This window comes from Chelonus insularis, unplaced genomic scaffold (assembly GCF_013357705.1).
Source record: "Chelonus insularis isolate UGA/USDA-ARS -01 unplaced genomic scaffold, ASM1335770v1 contig_24_pilon, whole genome shotgun sequence".
NCBI lineage: Eukaryota > Metazoa > Arthropoda > Insecta > Hymenoptera > Braconidae > Chelonus > Chelonus insularis.
The window spans coordinates 1,790,618-1,813,181 of NW_023276446.1; the positions used below are offsets into that span (position 1 = coordinate 1,790,618).

A 22,564-nucleotide genomic window follows, 5' to 3' on the forward strand; every position below is an offset into this window, starting at 1 on the left:
AGATCAAACATTAGTTGACAAATAATTATAATAATTTATGCTTTAAACTATAATTTAAATACATCATTGGCTTTTAACATAAAAGTTTTAATTCAATTCATTATTTTTCGTTATTTTAATAAAAATATAATTAAAATATTATTATAAATATAAATGTTTTAAGAAAAAAAAATCAATCATTCTCACACATCAATTAAGTACGTAGATAAAAAAAAATCGTGCTTTGTACGAGTTAAAAATATTGCAAACTAATTGCAATTTTAGTGGCAATCAATGTTGTATAAATATTTAAAAACAAATGTGCATTGATTTTTCGCAAGTCGTCAATAGAATGAGTAGAGTTATATTATAATGAAAAAACTTTAAGGCAATTATTTGAGTAATTTTTATAAAATCGTACGACCCGTAGTCCAATTATTTAAACATTGATGCTTTTCGTGCTACAAGTGAACTTTATTTAGTATCAGCAGGAGTTTCTGCATCTTCAGATTTTGTGTAAAGAATTTCTGCATATTCTGTTTTATCTGCACTAACACGTCGAGGAGTTGTGTTTTGTTCACGTTGAGCTAAATCCAATTCTGCATAGACTAAACCTCCTTCAGGTTGAGAGGTGGGTTTTTCTGCTGGCTCAGTAGATTCCGGAACCTAGATGAACAGATAAAATAACAATCACCAGGTAAGCAATTATCCTTATTTTTTATTATACTTGAAATTCATTATTACACTTTTTGTAATAAATTAACTATTACAGGGTTATTTAAGAAAAAATTCCCTAAGGCTGTGGGCTATACTTTGATTTTCTGTCCAAGGAAACTTCAATAAAAATGATTGGAATTTTTTATTGGGAGCTTTTAATTAAGTATAATTTATTAATACATAAATAATTCCAAATGACGTAGGATATTTTTAATATGTTTTTGACTAGGAAAGCAAAAAATAACCCAGCATTAATATTTTTACTATTTGCTACACACTTTCCTTATCGATAATCTAAAAAATTGATTTTGGAGTTTATAAATAAAGGTTAGATAGAATTTTATTAGAAAAAAAGAAATTGAAAAATATCCATATTACGTAGATTACTCACAAATAATTGATGATAAATAATTTATAAATACGTAATATTATTATGTCATATGTATATTTATTTATCAAACAAAATATGAATCGTCTTAACACTTTTTTTTATTATATTATTACATTTTTATACTCCATTTTCATGCAAACAGCAACACCGATGTTAATTTATGTTAATTAATTGGAATTACCGGAGCATTAAAACGATAATAAAAAATTAATGTAAAAAGTCTCCAAGATCGTGTTGAAGAATTACAATTTTTTTTTTTTACTAAATTCTTGTTTTACTGAATATTTATGACAGATGTACTTAGTAGTACTGATTCAAGGTCAATAAAAATTATTATAAAAATAATATTAAATTAAAAGATTATATAGTAAGTGATAAAACATAAATTAATAATTATATTTTAACATACTTTTTCATCATCAACAGTGACGACAGTTCTCATCGTGTCTGTGTCAGCACCAGCAACTTTATCCTTGTTACGACGGAAGAGCTGTGAAAACACCATTCTAGGTCTCCGTGGTCTGCCTGAAGTACCATCTACTTCGGTCCTTGAATAACGTCCAGCACTCTCTGTGTCGCTTCTAATGGATGTTGTTAGGCTTTTTATCAATTCAATATAATTGCATTGATGATTTTAGTTATGATATGAAATTTAGAGCAATTGGATCGATAATAGTCTCTGTACGAAGCATCATCTGACTGAAGTAAATATTATATTGATAAAAGAAGAATTGCCGATGGCTATTTTTGAAATTATTCCGTTTATGCTTCTATTAGTTCTATTACATAATCAGTAATAAATACTGTTAATTAACGAAAGATCTAGATGTTAATGACAGATTTTTTTCATCGATTCAGTGTAATTGCTCTCAGTTGATGAAAATCAATTAAATGAAGAGTATAAATATTAACTAATTATATATTATTTCAAATAAAGCATAAAAAGCATCAACATGGCGAAATTATTGCATGAAAAATTACTATGGATTTGTAGTATGAGCAGATCATCTTCAAAATTTCAGTTATAAAAAACTCTTTATATATACTGGTCCGACATTACTACATTCCATAGTAAAATTTTGTTTGAATCTGTAGAAAAATATAATGTAATACTCATAACAGTGTGCATTTATGTGTGAAAGCTTAAGCTCTATAATTACAATGTTAATAATATAATTATTACTATATTAATATTATAATTATAATGTTAATAGGAAAGAAAATCATAGTAACAATTTATTAATTAATTTTTTTCTTCATTCTAAATCTACTTCAAAACTTGAAAATTAAAAATATTTGAATAAATATTCTATTTATGATTAAGAAGAATATTGAAAGCTAGAAACAAACAATTGAATATAATAAAGAGTTGATTAAAAAAGCCCCATAATAAGAATTAATTATAATAATTATTATTATAAGTCAAGATTTTTGTTTTTCTTTTTTTTTTTTTGTCATTATTAGAGCTTTTTTGTGTTGTTTCTATGTTTTTCCTTGTCGTTAGTAATTAGTAAAATAATAGTAAAAAAATCTTTTTCTACATTATTACAGGTTTTGTTTTCATTTCAAATATTCATTTTTTTAATTATTATGTGAGTCATAACAGAAACTATTAATTAACGAAAGATCTAGACTTTTAAAATAAGCCTAATTATAGATTAATTATTTTTTTTTTAATCAATTGACTTGATTTAGATGATACTTATAAGAGTGATAATGCTTTGCACTCGACAGATGTAACGTATAAATTATTTCATGGGTGATCATTACCTGAGCCAATAAAGAACGAGTTTTTATTGAAATCTTTTGTTTCGTATGAATCATAATTGCTATTGAGAAAAAATGATACGAACTCTTTATGACATAGAATCGTCTAGCTGTTGATGGTATGAAATTACTAATTAATAAAAATTTTCATCATTATTTTATATTATCTACTAGCTGCTAATAGTAATTGTTTAGAATTTCACGTTGATTCATGGTATTATTTGAATTTTGAAATGAATAACTTATGAATGTTGACATGAAGAATACAAACCGAGCACCAAAGCAGACAAGCACAATTGGCAACTTTATGAAAAGCATCAACATGGTTATATAAATTGAATTATTGTCCCTAAGCTGATTAAGAAACCAGTGTATGTTATTGAGAAAAATATCGAAAAAATATTGGTCTTCTTTGATATCTTCTTGCTTAGTGATAAATTATTGATGGTAAATATAATTAAAATATACATAGGAAGAAGTAATACTTTTAATCATTTATTTAAATCATTTCTTAACTTCTATTTAAATAAAATCTAATGTTCATTTTGTTCAGTCTTCATTGAAAAGAAATTATGCATTACTGTCTTCATATAATGTAATTTTCAACATGACATAACTCTGAATATCCTGGTAGATCTTGCAAAGACTCGTGAACAAGAAATCCAATATAAATAAAAGTTGACATAAAAACATAATCAAAAAAGATTGCTTCAACAGAAAAATGAAAACCTTACTTACAATAGAATTGTCTTGTAATAGTAACAAAATGAAGTCAGAGTTTTTCTACAACAGAAATAAGATGGAATGAAGCTATTATAAAAATTGAAAATTTTATATTTATTTAGAATAAGACATTACTGCTATTATGTTCTATTTATATGATAGTATTTTTTTGTGCATTAATTAAATAATTAAGTCAATAAATAAATGTAGTGGATCAATTATGTTACTATCACAAGATAGTCATATTACTGTCTTAGCTTTTTATCTTCCAAGTATATTTTTATTATAACTTGTAAAATTTCTATCACCAATTAAGCCTAATATATAACAGCTTCATTGATTGGAATCAGATGAATTCTTGGTACAGTCTAGAGCAAGATGATTACCTTACCATCAATTATCTTTCTATAAAAAACTTTGATAATTAAAAAAATAAAAGAGTTATATAATTATCCTTCATTAATTTTTTCGATATTTTTTTCATTCATATTTAATGTTCATATTCTGCATCAGCGTATTTACAAGAACAGACAAATGGAGCAAGGGCGAAAAATAAAAGATCCTTGCCTGTGCCCATTATTAGCATCGTCGATTTTTGGTTTGTAGAAACGAAGAAGTCTAATACTTGCTGCTGGATCTGCTACATCTCTGAAAATGTTATATTTTGCAAAACTACCAAAATCCATTGTCTATCTAATTGAAGAATTGGTCATCTAATTTTTAGCTACAAATTTAAAGTTAATCGCAAACATTCAGTGTTAATTTTCTAAAAAAAAGTGCCTATTTATATTCTCTATCAGCAGAAAAAAATGCCATGTGCGTTTTTGTGCTCCAAAAAGAAGGCGTGTTTTCAAACTAGTGGAGAATTATTTCGAGAAACCGATACTCACGATTCTCCGATATTCCTAGTTGTTGAACCACCTGGAAAATAATGAGAACGTACTAGTTTAATATATGTATTTTTCTTTTTAAATTCATTTTTATCACTCTTCACTTCTTACGATTTTTTTTTGCTATAAATATTAATTAATAACTACATGAAGAACTCATAATAATTAAAAATAATAATAAAAAAATATTGATAAACGAGTTTTATAATAATTAATTAATACTCAGGAGTTTTTATAAATAAATACTTCTATTGATTGTTAATAAAAAAAATAAAATAAATTAAAAATATTGAATAAGAAAATGTTGAAATAGAAATGATTTTAAAATAAAAATAATGTTGATACTAAATATTAATTTGTGTTTATAAAATAATAATAATAATAATTAAGTAAAAATATTAAAGAGTTTATTTAGATGGATATTTAATTGTTTGGAATGTCAGTCGTAAAAATATTTCATCTTGAAAACAAATGTTTTATAATTTTTATTTCCAAAATCATATACTTAAATGTAGATATAATATCATATATAATATATCGTAGCGATGGATCAATTTATATTTATTACATTGTTTCTTGTATTATATTATATATTAATTTCTATTTGAAACATTGTAGCTATTAGATTCAAATTTATTTGTTTTGTCTGTTGGATTGTTTCCTATATTATATATACGAATACAAAATGTGATTTTTCATTTTAAATACTTTTAAAATTCGAGCCAACTTAAATATTATTCATTCAGATTTAAATAATATATAATACATTCGTATTAAATAATGTGATCTCTGAGTTACTTTTTTTTCAGTTCATTAAAATTACTAACATTATAAACATTTTATTTTCAATTACTGATTGTTCTTATAAATTTTTTTATTATCATAATCTCTAATAAAATGATAAATAAACTTTTTTAAAAATCCTGATTGAAATCATGATGTGCAATTAATATTTAAACAAACTAAAGATCAAAAATATCCTATAAATTCTCAAAGTTTTTTTGTTTAGCACTAATTATTAAATATAATTAATATTATTAACTTTAATATCTAAACTTATGTTAACATAAATATATATATTTATAGTATACTCCATTGTATGGCCAACGATCATGCTTTCCAATTAATTAATTCATTTATTTATTTAAGTATTTTTTTTTTGTTTCCATTAAATATTATTTCATCGAGTACGAGTTTGTTTATGAACTTTATCCTCTTTTTTTTATTTCATTTGAAGCGAATTACTCTCCCCATAAATCTACAATGAAATAGATCCAAGTCTATTTCATATTTGTGATAATATTAAAGAATAATTTGTCAGCATGACCATCGAAAAATTTAAGTAAAATACCATTATGGTCTAATACATTGAGTAATTATAGTATAATAATAATATTCAATATAATAATATAATTCATTAACTGACTAATTAATAATAAAATATAAAATAATTATTAAATATCCATATCTCAAGAACACAAATAGAATTGGTACAGAATATTATAATGTACGATGATGATTGTTTTTTTTGTACATTACATACGTTCATTTGTTATCTAATTCAATGCTCTATTTTATCAGATCTCCAATATTTGCATAAATTACTAGATTTATACAATTAATTATACTATCATATAGGAATATTTCTTTAACAAGTTGAATAGATTGAACGTTTAAAATTCGAGTGTATCATGAGATTACACTACTACTCCCCCACAGCGACAGAACAAAAAAAATTAGATAATATTCAAATATTTAAATGAAACGGAAAATTATCAAAGTTTTCTATTTATTGGCGAGTAAACCCTTTAGGCAAAAAGCTTGGGAGAGTTGAAAGTGCTTTCAACTTTATTGTAGTAATCATTAGTTTCACTCTGTACTCGGGGCGCCTTTGGCAGTGATTTTTAACGTTGTTTTTATACGTATTTGAAACAGTATTATTTTTTATTTTATTTTATTTTTTTTTTTTAGATCGGGCCGAGTTTTATTTAATTCTAGTTTCATCATTGTTTGTTCATTTTGCTTTTTAATATATTTATTTATTTATTTTTTTAATTCTCATCGCACTTTATTCATTCAATTAAATTTAGTTTGATATAAAGAAGTTTCACATCAACTCGGATATTATGAGACATTTAGAAACATTTGAATCTTAATTTATTTATTGATTTAATTTAAATGATGTATGATTTAAATTAATCTACATTATGCACATACAAAATTCTATAACGTGACATTTTGTCTGGAATTCTCGTAATCCAATCAATCACTGAAATATCTCAACCCTGCTTTGTACCAAAGTTTATCGATTCAAACACTCTCATCCTTCACTTCTTAAACAATATTGATCGCATTCGCTTATCACGTTTAAGGATTTTTTCATCTTCTTTCTCATTCAAAGTTTAAAGACAATGTCAATCGAAAATGACTACAATCTATAGATGCAGTATGCATTACTTCGAGAAAAAATTATTTATTAAAATAAACAGAAAAAGATTAACAGTCTTTATTGTTTAATAAATATTTTAAAATAATATCAATTCAATAAAAAGATTCAACTAAATTCCTCTGATAAAAATAAAGACAAAAAGGAGAATTTTTTTAACAAATCTATCTGATATGACTGCTTTGATCATGATATAAATGGAAACCTTTAAAGTCAACTAAAAATATAAATGTAGAATTAATATTTAGTTTAACAAATAATTTTCTCTCATCGCTACCAACAGTCCTAATAATTTATTTCTGTATTTATTTATTCATCTTAATATTTCTTTTTCAATATGGATAACGACAGGTCCAGAAGCAATTGGAATGCATAAATATTCTGCTAATAAAAATTGCAGACCAAGTGCTTTAGACTTTTATAGATCATATCATCACTATTATTTCGATTTTTTTTTATTACCACAGCATGTATAATATTTATTTATTTTATTTAATCACTTGTTCAATTATTTTAATTACTCTTTATATACAACACGCATAAATGGACATTTGATTAACCAACGAATTCTTTAGGATAAGAGAGATAGAGCTTTCAGAAGATTATTATTTGATGGGAATCCCCTTCTAAATTGGGTGCAAAAACCTCTACAGCTTCTCCATACAATCGATATCATTGAAGAATTCGTCGGCTTCGAGCCTTTCTTTGCTAAGTGAAAAATGTGATTCTGTCTGTCAGAGAATAAAGGGAATGTTTCAAGATATTATGTATCGAATTATAGGAAATGTTGTCGATTACGAAAATGATTGTAAAAATACATTGAACGTGATGATAAGTGAAATAAGGCTTTTTACGTTGAGAGACGAGTCAATAAAAAATTTATTACAAAAGTACAAAAAAGTTTTATTGTCGAAGGAATAACAAAAAAAAGTCTAATGGAAAGTCATTTTTTGTGAAATTTATTTTTGAATAATTCACTATCTCGCGAATTGTTTTTTGCTATTTTATTTTCAGTACAAAAATGCTTCATTAGAAAAACGAAGATTAATTATTTAATGTCGATAATAAATATCGAAATTTTACAATACTTTAATTTGTGTTTTTTTTAGTTAAATTTATTTAGTAAATCTATTGGAATTATTTATTGATTTATTTAATTCAAATTGTGTTTAATAATACAGGCAAGAGTTGTATATATTTCACTTGTATGAAAATTGCATTTTTATTAAGGAATGATATTTATTGTTGTGAATGAATGTAAACGCAGTAAAAAATGAGTTTAGGAGTTTACTAATTATTACAAAAGTTTCTTATAAATTCGTACAGTTAGAAAATTCGTTCTTTTTTTATATTGAAAAATTTCTTATGAATAGTAATAAACGTATTTGAAAGAAAAAATTTTATTAAAAATTATTAACAAACATATTTTTACTCAATATTAATTATTTAAATTTTTTTACCATTGATAAAGAGTGTTTCAATTATTTATTATTAAAAAAAAAAAAAAGTTCCAACTTATTATCATAAATTCCGAGTATTATTTATTATTATTGTTGATAATTTTTAATAAAATTTTCCTATTTCAAAAAGTATTTAATTTTTATTAAAGTAATATTACTTAATTTATACGCAAATTCGACTTTATTCCTGTCAACTATAAATACTGTACCCATACAGTTACTCAATAAAGTGATTAATAATAAATAATATATTAATAATGTAATTTTATGTCGTCAGTGTAGTATTTGGAAAAATTTTAGTCAGTTCACGCAGTCATACATAAAAGTTACAAAAATTTGTATTATTCTTACAAAAGTAATTCTTTCATTTCAAATACTTAAACTTATTATGGAATAATAATAAATTCTTATGCAGTAGATAATATAATTAACAAACTATTAAATATCAAGTAAGAACTTTAGTAAGGCATACTATAATCGAATGGAATATTAGAGAGATTCTATAATCAAATTAAATGAAATGATTCATTTTCATTGAGATCTAATTTACCAGAGATTATAAGTATTTTTGCATACTTCTTCTACAATAATAATAATAATCGTAATAATAATATCAATTTGAACTAAATAATGTGCTAATAATAATAAAAAAAAAATGTGCTAAATAATATTAATTAAGAATAATTAACACTGAATTATGATAAACCTAAGGAATGTGTGTTCAAATATTCTAATCATTACAAAAAATTATAAAAAAGTTTCATTTAAGCAAGATTTTTTTTAACGATAAATAATAAATTATGGTCAATAAGGCTCGGACTTAGTTGATTCAAAAGAAATGCTAGATTATTTCAACTACATTAATTACTAATATTTATCATTACAACATCGCGATAGTTAGATCTCTCCTAAGAACACATTCATAAATAATATCAACTGCTTTAATATACACTTTAATCCATCGCGATTTGTACCAGTTAAAGATTCATATTTAAATTCCAATTAGAAAAAATTTTTAAACTTTATTTATCTTGACCATATTGGAGTATTGATCTATGAGATAGTGGCTGTTTATCCTCAAGCCTTGCTTATAATGGAAAATCACAAAGAGACCATCGCGATCATGTACATTTGTTTTGAAACATCATTCTCGTGCACATTTATTTTTTTTATTTCCCTAAATTCTTGATGCTCGAGAATGATATTTTTCTTTTATCTATTATTATTATTATTATTCATTTATTTACTTATATTTAATCCTAAGCTTATCTTGCTACTTTTCAGTTGAATGTTCCAACTTGAACAAAAGAAAGAATTCACTTAATTCGTGATGTTGAATGACGACTGCGATGAATCGAGGCTGAATAATTGTTTTACACCGGCGTATCAGTTTTTTCATCCTTCCTCTGGATATCCTTGATGTCATTACGTCCATTGATGTATTCGGTGCTTGCATGGATTGGATTCTCTTGACCACCATGTGGAATTTTTTCGTCAATTATATGCTGATCCGTTTGGTCATCATCCTCGTCACCAGGTGTGATGTGTGCCTCGCTTCCGGCGCCAGCACCACCAGCAGCCTCTTCATCACCACGACGTCTCGCTGTAACAAGCAACGCCACGATCGGTCAAGGCAATAGCGGTGTGTGAGTGATCATGCGTGATTGTAATGTTAATTAAGAGTATTAAATAAATATAAAATCGGTGCAACTTGCAATATTATTGCATTTGCTTGTCAAATATATATTCCAGGTCTGTCTGTTGAATTTAACCCAATCAACATTCAATAATTGTTAAATTTTTTATCTTTTAAATATTTATATTTATATGTAAATAGAAAATAAACTACTGCATGCATATTACTGTGATTATATTATAATATTAAATCAGTTCCTATATTTATTTTAATTAATTTAAATTAATTTTGTAGAGAAAATAATTTATATCTATTTTGATAAAAGATAAAAAATTTATCAAAAATTGTTTGAATGTTTTAAACTTTATTTTAAAAATGTTTTTTATTTGTGAATGTCAATTGATCATAATCGTTTATTAGTAATGATAGTCCTCCCAACAGCTGTCAGTAATTTTTGATAATACTTCTTTGCTCTAGTTAAATACTGATGACAAAAATTTAAAGATACATTTGAATAGAATGAATCATAATGATTAATAGACTTTTCAAAACTAGCAAATTATGATTTATTACTAGACTAAAGTTTAAAATAATCGATCACTTTAAACAAATAAATATGCATTTACAGATATGATAATTCTAGTGATGCATCTACAGGATATTAAGCAACAGTGCTAAATAATTTGAAACAATATGATAAAAAACTTCAACAAAATAGTTATATCCTAATTGAAATGATAAAGTGCAGTGAATAGTGGATATTTAAGTCTCGATATTATGTTGATAATCATGCTTCATTTTTATGATATTAACTTGAGGATGGATTATATTTACTTCGATGAAAAAAATATGCAATATAAAGTAATAAATATTGAACATTAAATATAGAACAGAGGTAAAGATAAAATGAATGTAAAGCTTCACTAGATGAAGTAAAAAAGTAAAAGAGCAATCAAAGTGATGATATAAAAATTTAATCGAAGTAATAATTTAACCACACTTGCCTTTGTTGATAGTTAGCGATTGCTTGTTACAATAATATAATACTACAGTTATTTATTAGTTCTTTTTTTTAAATCTATTTACATAAACTCTGCCAAATAAAAGCTTCTAGAATGTGTGTAATTCATGTGTCTTTAAATTATCAGTGCAATTAATTAATTAATCGATTAATTAATTAAATAACTGATTGAATAACAAAATAAACTTTCAGATGGATAAACGTTTTTTCTGATTTATGTTTCAATTTATGTAATTATATTTACAAAGCTTTACTGCGCTTCATACATGCATCGGTCTTCGTTATAGTCTAAGGCTTCATGCGATTGAGGGAATATAAAATAACATTCGCGATAAATAAATCTAATGAAAATTTTTGATATGAGAATGTGATTAATGGAAGGGTTTTTTCATTAAGATTCACTACCATCATTCTCTGTGTAATCATCAGAATGATAAAAAATATAAAAATAAAATGTGTCATTTAGTCTCGTGCCAATTTATCATACACGAGTTGAATAATAAAAAGTACATTTGAATTAATTGAATAAACTCTAATCGTCTACCTAATTTTTTTTTTTTTTTAAGAAGTGAAAAAATAAATTGTTTTCATAAATAAAATATTATAGCACAGAAGATGCATATTTTTTTTAGAATTTAATTATGATAGTTAATTAAATATATTTAAAATCCATGTCAATTTTTTTCTTGGACAGAATAAAAGGATGTTTCTAATTTTACTTTCAAAAAATTGGATCAAATAGACAATCAGAAAAATAATAATATCTACTAACTAACAAAGCATCTATATTTCTTGTTTTAATTTAATTACTATAACTGTATTGTTAGAAGGGAATGTAGTCTTTTTATATTTTAACAATGTTCGTTGTTTCAATATTAACAATATGACTTGATAAAAAATTGATGGATTGCGCGATTCCATGGAAGGATAGGCTGCCTGAGGTGACTTACCCCTGGACAGTGTCATGCCTAGAGTACGAATACGCATGGTATATGTTGTTGTGTCTTCTTAATCTTTACTTGGCCCGACTTGCATGCTGTCCTATCGGTGTAGCCGCATAACACACAAGATATCGTATACAAATAGCTGGCAAATATATTGTTTCTATTGCACACAGACTATATTTTTTGATACGCATACTTTTTTTTTTGTAAAAAAAAAAAATTCGAAATATTAAAATGAACATTTTACTCTAAATATCTAGAATCAAAGGAAAGAATTTTCGAACGAAATCGAAATTAATAGTCATCAATAAATAATTATGAAATTTGGAATGTTCTGAACGGCATTTTAAAGGGAAAATAATTATACCAAATTAATTGTATGAAGCCTCAAACAGGAGAAATGAATTAATTCGACTGACTTTTCCAAACGTTCAATACGATTGAATTAACCACTAATATTAATTATATATTAATTATTTCTATTCAATGAAAATAATTATTTTATATCAAATAAAGTAATTAATTACCTCCATATATTTGATCACAATATTAATACCAACAAAGTTAATTAGAAGTAAAAAATATTTTAAAAAATTATCAATTAAATCTCACCTGCAAAACACCAACGACCAGTCGCTCGGGCAAAAATAACGAGGAATGCGAGAAGCAGTAATACCAAAATTCCCACAACGATTCCAATAATGTATCCAGCATCAAGATCAACGCCTGCGAAACGAATAATTTATTATTAATCTGATCATGATGAATTTTTGTTTATTTAGATTTTTATGAAGATAATCAATGTTTATTTTAGTTATCCAGTTATTGAAATGTACAAGTAATATAATTACATTACTAAAACAAAGCAAATCGAATATCAGATTGTACAGTCCAATAATTACATTGGTTTTGAGATAATTATAATTGTGAATTTCAATGATAGAAAATATTTTTTACATTCAATATGTAAATTTATATTCCACGATAATTTTTATTGCAAAGCAAAATTTTTGTAATATTTGCAAATTATACATAAATATGAAAATGATCAAACACCATTCAATAGCAATATTTAGTTTAAATAAAAATGAATATCAAGAGAATTTATTCCCATTGATGCTATTGATTGATAAATTATTATTTTTTATTAATATAAATATATTTTTAATTCAGCAAGCTTTTCTGAAATGAAGTGTAAATAATTTGTAAATATTGGTTTTTTTATGAATATTTTTTATCCCATGGTAACTTTTAGGTAATAAAAAAATTTTATCATGTGTAAAATATTAAATTCTTTATATGAAAAATGGATATTACCTAGAGCGTGCATGTGCTCGGAGAACTTATCGTAGAAGTGAGTGAGCGCTCCTGCGTGTGCGTGCAGTGAACATTTAGTCATTAGACATTTTGTTGATAATGACATTACAATTTACAAGTCAAATAGCACAAATTTCACAGATTAATGATTGGAATTCATGTAAATAGCGTGAATTGTGCCAAAAATTTTGTGAACTTCTTTTCAAATCACACATGATAAATATTTAATAAAGAAAAAAAAATTTACCTTCAGGCTCAGGTGATGTTGAAAGTCGAATGTGATATTTTTGTGCTCCTTCATCATTGCGAGCTTCTAAATAATATTCCTTTTCTGTGTCTGATTTCTGAACAGTCTCAATTCTCAATTCTGCCAGCCATTCTCCTTTGCCCTATTTCAATACAAAATAGTGAGAACATAAATACAAATTCCAATGAGATTGGTTGTAAAGTTTAACGCATTGAGAAATATTGAAGTCACGCGACAAAGAAAAATGAGTTGGTAAAGTGCTTTGAGGTGGTACGCGAATTTTCCAGAATTGCGTCGACCAAAACAACCGAACACGCGAGCCTCATAGATGAAAGGAATCAAGGTGAGTTTGCTTCAAAGCATTATTGGATTTCGGGTTTATTTGAGGCTTTCACGGAAAGATTACTGACTCTACGCTAATAGAAATTGAACAAAAAACGTATAGCATCAATAAAAAAGCACCAATTAATAGATAAAATGGAACCAAAATTGAAAGTACCCAAATACTTGTTTTGTTTAACATTAAAACAAAAAAATTACATTTTTTTTAAATCTATTAAATCATCAAAGCTATTGAACAATTTTTCATTTTGCTTTACCGATGATAAAAAAATCTGCTCATCATTCAGCCTAGATAGCAATCCTATTTAAACTTCATATAAAAATGTTATCTTCAGGAAAAAAAGAAAAATTTTTATATCAATCCCAAATGATTTTCTATAAATTATAATATAATTAAACAAAAAATTACCACTTCGCGTGCTGATGAAGATTGCAAACGCTCAGTTTTATCAAGACGTCCTTCGAGGATTTTCTCGTCATTTACACTCCATAGGAGCTCAGGACGAGGGTTTGCGTTGACAGTTACGTTGATTATTCCAGGACGACCGATTACAAAACCAAATCGGTTAATGGTTGGTTGTGGTTGAGGTGGATCTGCAAATGAGTTTGATTTTAATTCAAAAGAAGAACAATAAAATACTTGAAATCAATTTAATTTAAAATCATTTAATTGAATAAAAACAGTTTTAAAAACTCACAATACACTTCAAGCGGTTTTTTGGCTTCCTGGGGTTGGGACATGGCAATATGTTCAGATACACATCGAAGCATTTTACCATTATCATTCCATTTGAGGGCATACGAAACGTTTTGTTCTGCACGTGACTCGTCGTTTACATTAGTATTGATAATATTCATATCATGGGGACTTGCGAGGAGTTCATCATCTAAAACATTAATAGATTTTTGTTTAAATTATGTAGTAAGAATGTATGGAAAACTATTGATTAAATTTATGTTTCAAATATACATCAAAACATGTACGACATGGTTCAAACTTTGACTTGAGTATTTTTTAATATCATCGTAGGTAACTAACTGTCAACTCGTTTGATCCAATCACCACGTATTCATCATTCTAGTGGCTCAAGTAGCTCGTTTTATTAGTCTAACGTAAAGACAGCTCCATTCAGTGATTAACCTAATGACTATTCATTATCAGACTTTCTCAATTACTAATCAACTTAATTATTACTTATTTTTCTTGATGTCTTTTATGATTTACTCAATAAATAATTTTAATTAGGAGTTTATTAAATTTTTATTTTCTACATACTAAAAACAATCAAAAGCTCAATACCAATATTACTTCTTTAGTTGTATTCTTTCGTAATATTGCTTAGCAATATCTTTGACATCAATAATATTCTATGATTCTTGTATTGAGGTTTCAATCCTTTTTATTATTTAAGAGCAAGAATGAGTGACTTTCGGCTTATGTTGCAATTCTGTATGAGCGTTTTTTCTTCACTCACTCCAATAAATTACAAGAAAAAGTAAAAGTAATTCATAGTTTACGTACCAAGGTATAGTGATACATTAGCAGGAGGACGACCACCTAAGGCACTGCAACTGATATCGAGTTTTTCACCATTTTTAAATCTATCCTTCTGCGCTCCAGTGGTCAGTCGCAATACAGGGAATTGTGGTGATCCTAAAAATAATTGAAATTATTTTTATTTTATATCAAACGAGTTTATTAATTAAATAAAAATGATTAAAAATTCACTTGCATTAATTTATCATATACAATGCAACCTTAATTTATTACAATTAATCAATATACCTAGAACCATTTTTTAAATAAAAAATTACTTACTGGCTACGATGATTTTGACACCATTCATGATCTCTGCCCTAGTTCCATTAATAGTAAGTGCACATTTAAATGCACCATCGTGAATCTCTTTGACTCGCTGAATAGATACACCGCATTCGCCATTCTCTAATCCCTTTCCATAATAGGCGATTCCATCCTCTACTGCTTGATTAGGTTGTAAATTCATAGATGGTTCCCCTGGTATTTCAACTCGGCAAAAAAGTAGGGGATATCCAACTCGACATTTAACTTTGAGGCTTTCCCCAACACGTACAGCAACTGGACCCTTTGGGTCAACTTCGACCATCGTATCAACCGGTTTTAATCCTGAAAAATCCAAATTTATCATTTTAGTTCTATGTTTTTTCCATTGTAAATATACATATTTAATCGACTTTAATCATATTAGAATTTCAAATAAATAATTTAAACATTCTTCTTATGTTAAACTCAATGGGCTTTTCATATTGTATTTTAAAGTATATATAGAAAACAACTATAAAAACTGGTAGAATAAAATAATTGGTTGAAATTTAATCAATTAATGCACTAATTATTGACTTCAACCATTTTTTGATGTTTTGAGGTTATAATTGATAAAAGTGCATTCATTAAATACAATAACAAGTGTTTGTAAAGAATATTTTAGGTCATAATTGTATAAATCACAAATGAACAATTAAATACAGGTATAAAACCACAATAATATAGCAGGAATGACGTGAGTAAAGATTCAAATAATTATAATTTTTGTTTGGTTTTCGTGGTTTACTCATGATGGATGATTGGAAGTGTAGGTTTGTGTTCACATTGCGTGTTATATCATCTAATAATTTATCAGAGTTCACCACGCCTGTGTCAATTACGGAAATAGAAACGAGATAAAGGTAAAAATAGCATAATGAATTTAAAAATGATGATTAAAATTAAGGCTGGGCTGTACTAACCTCAAATCACCTAAAATTATTCTTGGCAAATTATGAGCTATTTATTTGCTTTTATCATTCGAAAATTGTTTATGTATATACAAAAAAGTGGCATAAAGGGTGAAAAACAAAGTTTCATAATGCAAGTGATGTAGTTATGACAAAATAAATCTTTTTTTACTCGCCAGCTGATGACAAGCACATCCGCCATGACACCTTAGAATTCTATGAGTGCATGTTTATGAATTGATAGAAACCAATCATTTTCGATGACGTAATCTGCCAAGAATTTTTGCTAGGAATTTTCTCGAGGAAATATAAGTACAGCCGAGCCTCAAGGTTATGTGTAGAGTAAACATCGAGTAACCTGTTAAGGCTAATTAATTTTAGATTAGTAAAATTGGAAATTAGAAACTAAATTATTTTTACTTTCAAAGTTACTGAGAATAAACAGACATTTCGATAGGAACGTTTAATAAATTATAGCACAATTTCATGTAACATATTATTTTCATTCAGTAAAGACAACCTAGCGAATGGTGACGTTCAACAATCTCGTAATTAATCATGCTTCATAAATCATGAAATCATGAAACAACACTCTCGTTACTTCACACGAGCACTTGGAACGAACGTTTTCGTGTCGAAACTTTTGTTCATTTACAATCGCTTCGTAGCTTTTGGTTCCTTTCGTGATATAGCTTTTCTCGCTTAATGCCTTGTTATCCATTTTGTAGGACGAAGGGAGTTTGAGGTAGGACGTACACTGTGCTGAGTAATTATTCTATGTACCAGCAGCACAGTTGTTGCAACTTTAAATTGAATGCAAAATTGTAAGAGAATTTTGCTCTTAAATTTTTTTCCCTCTGATGTCTCTTCATTCTCTTTGGTCGACTATATACCAGTAATAAGCCACTTGCCGTTGCTGTATTACACGATGAATGAATCTCCACATCTCACTGGCAACACAGATTTCTCATGATGGCACGCGTCTGCTATTCAACCAGACAGGGAGAGGTAGAACTATATCTCATATCCCATAAATCTTAACTCCTCACAAGAACTCTGCCTCATTGCTCTCAGTTAAGAGACACGTTTCTTCCTTATTATATACTACACTTTATAACTTGGTCAAATATAAGCAATATTCGTTACAATATGTTATTAGAAGAGACATGATTATATCAATAATTTATTCAATAAATGTTAGATTTATTTAAACCAAAAGGCACTTTGATCAATACATTTGATATATAATTGAAGAATACTAAAATAACAATGGACTTAAGACACAAATAATCGAGACTAAATGCACTACATTAGATTATACCTTTGACCCTTTTTTAGTCCGGTCAAATTTATTCTTGAAAAGCTCGAATTAATTTCCGAAGTAATTTGTCTAATTCCGTTTTGTAGAGAATTTTAAGGAGAATAACATATCCAATTTATGATTAAAAATAATTTACAGCTAATCATTTATTTATAAATAAATATTTTAACGTCGATTTTCAGACGGATGAATGTTTTATTCAAAATTATATATATATATTTTTAAAGCTCAGACAGAAATGATTTGAATAGTATTATTGTAAGGTATCTTACGATACTTGAAATATTTTTAATTAATTTGTTAAATAATGTCGCACAAATTTAACTTTCATTAAAGTTTCGAAAAATATTCGATCTTTTTATTAAATTAGCTATATATTAACAATTTCGATTTAAATTCCAATCACTTTAAATTATTTTACAATACTTTTACAGAGATTAAAAAAAAAATTATTGACAATGAATAAACTGAACTCAATTATGAAAGTAATCTACTTCTTTTTTTTTTAATTTGTGAAATATTTTCATTAAAATTCTATTAATTATTCAACTCAATTATTATGGGCTGATAAATTAATAAAAATTCTTTGTTCAAAATATTATCAACAATGGCTTTGAGATATTATCGAGTAAATTGGTGAAACAATGAACTAAAATTGTTTTATGGTCAATCTCAAGCAATAAAAAAAGAATTCATATGAGCAGAATGATAGCTCATTTATGATTGAATGAACGCATCACAGATGTATTCAGCATTGATTTCTTTATTGTGTTGATGTTTTGGAATATACCAGAAATGGTAGGTAAAAATGATTGTATCGAAACTCTGTTTCGGTAGTTGAAGTCAGTCAACAGAAATTATTATTCCGCAGTAAATTGCTAGTGAAAGGTGGTTGTTATGAACGAAGTTGGTTATTCGCATCATGGTTGTGAGATAAATTGTGAAAAAGATCTAGCTTGCACAGAAATTTGCATAATTCATTGTCACAACATGAATTGTAATTCATCTATAGACGAAATTTTATCATAAAATTTACCAATTATAAAATTTCAATGTTTGCTTTGGTTTTTTAAATTATTCATGTACGTTTGTATAATTAGATTACAATTATAGTTGGTATCTCATTATATATTGGCTCGACAAGTTTGTATGAAATATTAATTTTCATGAGAAATAGGTTGAGCATAAATATACATATGATATCATTGGTAGACGTTCATTATTGTGTAAGTATTGTTCAAACTATGTATCATTAGAGCATCAATAAGATTTCAGGACCTTATAATCCTGTACGTGCAAGCTATTAAAAATAAATAGATGTAAAACATTCTTTCGAAAATTGGATAAGGTCCTAATTAAGGGACACCTCCACTTTTTTAATTTTTTAACACATATAGACGACTCCACAACTTAGCCTAAGACGATTCTCAGTGAAAAAAATATTCTGTCAAGAGCAGGAGTCGAACCCGGGACCTTCCAGTTACACACTGGTCACCAGACCTGGCCAAATCTATGTTTGGATATGTTTGAAAATCTATTTTTTTTTAAATTAAAATGTCTTATGTTGGGTTTATCATTATATTAAGCTTTACATGTATACTGAGTGGATGAAGATTACAAACAAAAAAAACGATAATATTTTAGTAATTCCTTGGCATTTAGATTATACAGATAAATGGAATGAAAACAGAGAAAAAATGAACTCCGTTGACTAAACTCATAATGCAGAACAAATAACTCGAGAGAAGAACAGACGTGTTCTTTTATTTGTATTTCCCACTTCCATATTTTCTTTCAGTAAGGTCGTTTCAATCTCTGCGAATTTTTATCGTATGTTTTCATAGAAATACCTCCAAGGCAAGTGGCTTATTGTATTTATAGACGATAAAATTAATTGAACGAAGGATTTTGTGATAGAGTTGGCAAAGAACATTTATTGAATATGAAATACTGCTATCAAGAGCTTATGGAAGAGTTTCTCTATTCTCATTGAACGATAAATACCGTACGATTTCCCGACTGGTCGATTTGTTATATTCGCTGACGTTGCGATATGATTCGATCGCCGTGGCTTCCACCAAGCTTTACTCCACCCTTTCCTATCCCCATTTCCAGATGTATCGCGAAAACCGCGGTAGCATGTGTGATAATTTGTGAACACATTTCAACGTAACAAAAAAAAAGTGATGATGTGTATCATCGTGTTGCTATACATCTGACATAAAAAATTGATTTATAAAACGATATAAACATCAATAATTGCGAAAAAAGACAATCTAACTAGAGAAGAAAAAAAGAATTGAATTTAATAGAAAAGATGATAAAGTTTAATATTAAATGAAGATAATATTAAGTTTCCGGTCAAGAAGATTTTAGAAGATTAATCTATTTATGATGTACGTAAAATAGTTTACGTGAATCACGTTGGCTCAACGCCCCTTGATGTAACTCGATAAACTCTTGACTGATCGTCTTCACTTTTACGTGTATGCATACACAGCGAGTATATATCTATATTGCATAGTTTGCCTCACCTAGTGTTCTTCATTTTTATTAATTATTCTATTTTATGATGAAGAAATGGAACAATGAAATGAAAAAGGAAATAATTTATGAAAGGAGCAGCTTGCTGTGGAAAATACTTTGTTGAGAGAAGAATTTTTAATCGAATCGTAGTAATGAAAAATTATAGAAATAATTTGATTTACTTTCAGAAAAATGTCACTTGAATTTAATATAAAGGAATTAAAAATTATTTCAAGTAAAATCAAATTATAATTTAATAAATAATCAATGGTAATTAATGAATTGATCTGAACTGTATATTTTGATTATAAATAATTCTAAAGATAATTAAAACAGTGTTCTGTTTGTAATTAAAATTAATTCTAAGAAGCTCACCAATTCTATCAATATCGTTCTTACATCATTTACACTATCAATCAAAAGTATTTGTCCATTCATTAGAAAAGTATCTTTCAATATATGAATCTTTTCCGAATTTTCGTCTCATAATTGTCAAGCTGAGTTCAAAACGATCTTCTATGGACAAAAATTTCATGATGCGTTATTTATTTACTTTAAACTCGAGGATGGTTATATTTTGTAACCTGTAAGGTGGGCAAAGACTTTTGACCGGTAGTGTACCTTTAAATATGACCTAACAGTTCCTCGACACCTTTTACGCGCCAAGTCTTCGTTATACCTGATGCTAGTATATAGCAAACGATTTCCCTCGTCGATGATGACGTTTAAATCGAGTTATGTAAAATGGATTTTGTAGGGAATAACTATTGGTCGCTACCAAGTAACGACAGAGTGATTTTCAGTGGACTGTGGCTCCGCATTTGAACGGATCTTCCTTCTATAGATTACAGTCCTTTGACCACGGGAAAGATCTTTGATCGAAATTGTATTTTTATTCCATTTAATTTTATATTTACTATGTAATAGAATTTCTTTTATTGACTATACGGCTTTCAGTTATCTTTTTGGCCTTTTTTTAAGCTGACAAAAATAACGACTTTATTCAACATAAAAAAATTCCATGGAATAATTAAATTACTCAAACTTTGTGTAGTTCAATTATAAAATATTTCAATTAGCGGAGAAAATTTCTCGTTTTTCCGTGACATATGTAGTAAAAGATCTTTTTTTTTTTAAATATACCTACAAAAAAAAATTAGTGATTGTAAATTATTATTATCTTTATTGCTTTTTGCTGTAAAGTTGGGCAATTTATTTCAAACGAAAAATGAACTTCATTTAATTGTGCATTGATATTTTTACTTTCACATTTTTGAAGTAATTAGTTTCATTATATTTTAAAATATACCGAAATGAGAACCAAAATGCTTCATAACAGGAATTAAGATATTTAAGAAGAATTAATGGTGACCGATTCAAAAACATGTCTGGTCTAAAGCTAAATGGTATCAGATTTTTTTTTGAGATTTTACATGTGATTCCCTGTACCCTCCTATATCAAATTGGGACAGCATTTATGTCGCTATCCAAATAATTTTCGATTTTTCTCGAGCTTCATAACAAAAGATTTCGTTTCCTGCCATTGAGCTGTAGAATTTCGAAAGTAAACAAATCTCGATCACAACGTAAGTATTTTTCTTGGCTCTAGTTGCCAGAAATTATGTAATTGCATCATAGTCAAGGTAATTTGTCGAAGTGAAGTAAAAATTCATCGCTATCCAGATGATCTCATCGGGTGAATAACCCAGGATTGTGCCAGAATTCGATGTAGCAATAGCACATAAATCAATACTGTACAATGAATGAACACGATCTAAACGCTATATTCCGAGTAGTAAAGAGCGCTTGTTTGAGTTATTTCATTAAATAATTATCACTAACGAGAGAGAACATGGCGCGTCGATTAAACAGATTTTCATTGGTGCTGTTACGATGGTACATCGAGTAATAAATTTATCGTCGATTAACATCAACCTCGCCTTTTAAGCATAAATGTACCGTTATATTGTTTGAAAATTATCTCATCTTTCAACAAGGAAAACTGAAATGCGTGTCGTACTTATTTACTTATTTACATTCCTACCTTTGATGTGGCTTCAACTTAAGCATTGATAGTAAGCTT

General features: G+C 27.1%; 1 protein-coding gene across 3 annotated transcripts; it reads right to left on the reverse strand.

Annotated features, from left to right (window-relative positions):
* Positions 1 to 166: 166 nt before the first annotated feature.
* Positions 167 to 17,209, reverse strand: Fas3 (fasciclin 3). Of its 3 annotated transcripts, XM_035079435.1 has the most exons (11): positions 17,155 to 17,209; positions 15,700 to 16,026; positions 15,403 to 15,534; positions 14,579 to 14,767; positions 14,290 to 14,474; positions 13,539 to 13,680; positions 12,587 to 12,700; positions 4,468 to 4,498; positions 4,145 to 4,225; positions 1,497 to 1,668; positions 167 to 645 (listed from the first exon to the last, which is right to left on the reverse strand). In XM_035079435.1, the coding sequence occupies exons 1-11, from the start codon at positions 17,192 to 17,194 to the stop codon at positions 454 to 456; spliced, it is 1,605 nt and encodes a 534-aa protein (XP_034935326.1). In that variant the 5' UTR covers positions 17,195 to 17,209; the 3' UTR covers positions 167 to 453. The 3 variants fall into 3 exon arrangements, with proteins under 3 accessions (XP_034935326.1, XP_034935327.1, XP_034935328.1); XM_035079436.1 differs by lacking the exon at positions 4,145 to 4,225 and having other exon boundaries at positions 168 to 645; XM_035079437.1 differs by lacking the exons at positions 167 to 645; positions 1,497 to 1,668; positions 4,145 to 4,225; positions 4,468 to 4,498 and adding an exon at positions 8,945 to 9,976.
* Positions 17,210 to 22,564: the final 5,355 nt, after the last annotated feature.

Excerpts from the sequence above, each read along its gene's own strand:
- Fas3 (XM_035079435.1), bottom strand. The coding sequence starts at position 17,194 with ATGATTAATTACGAGATTGTTGAACGTCACCATTCGCTAG. Across the intron at positions 16,027-17,154 it reads TGAACGTCACCATTCGCTAG|GATTAAAACCGGTTGATACG; the intron begins GTTGTCTTTACT and ends TGGATTTTTCAG. Across the intron at positions 1,669-4,144 it reads GATGCTAATAATGGGCACAG|AAGCGACACAGAGAGTGCTG; the intron begins GCAAGGATCTTT and ends AACATCCATTAG.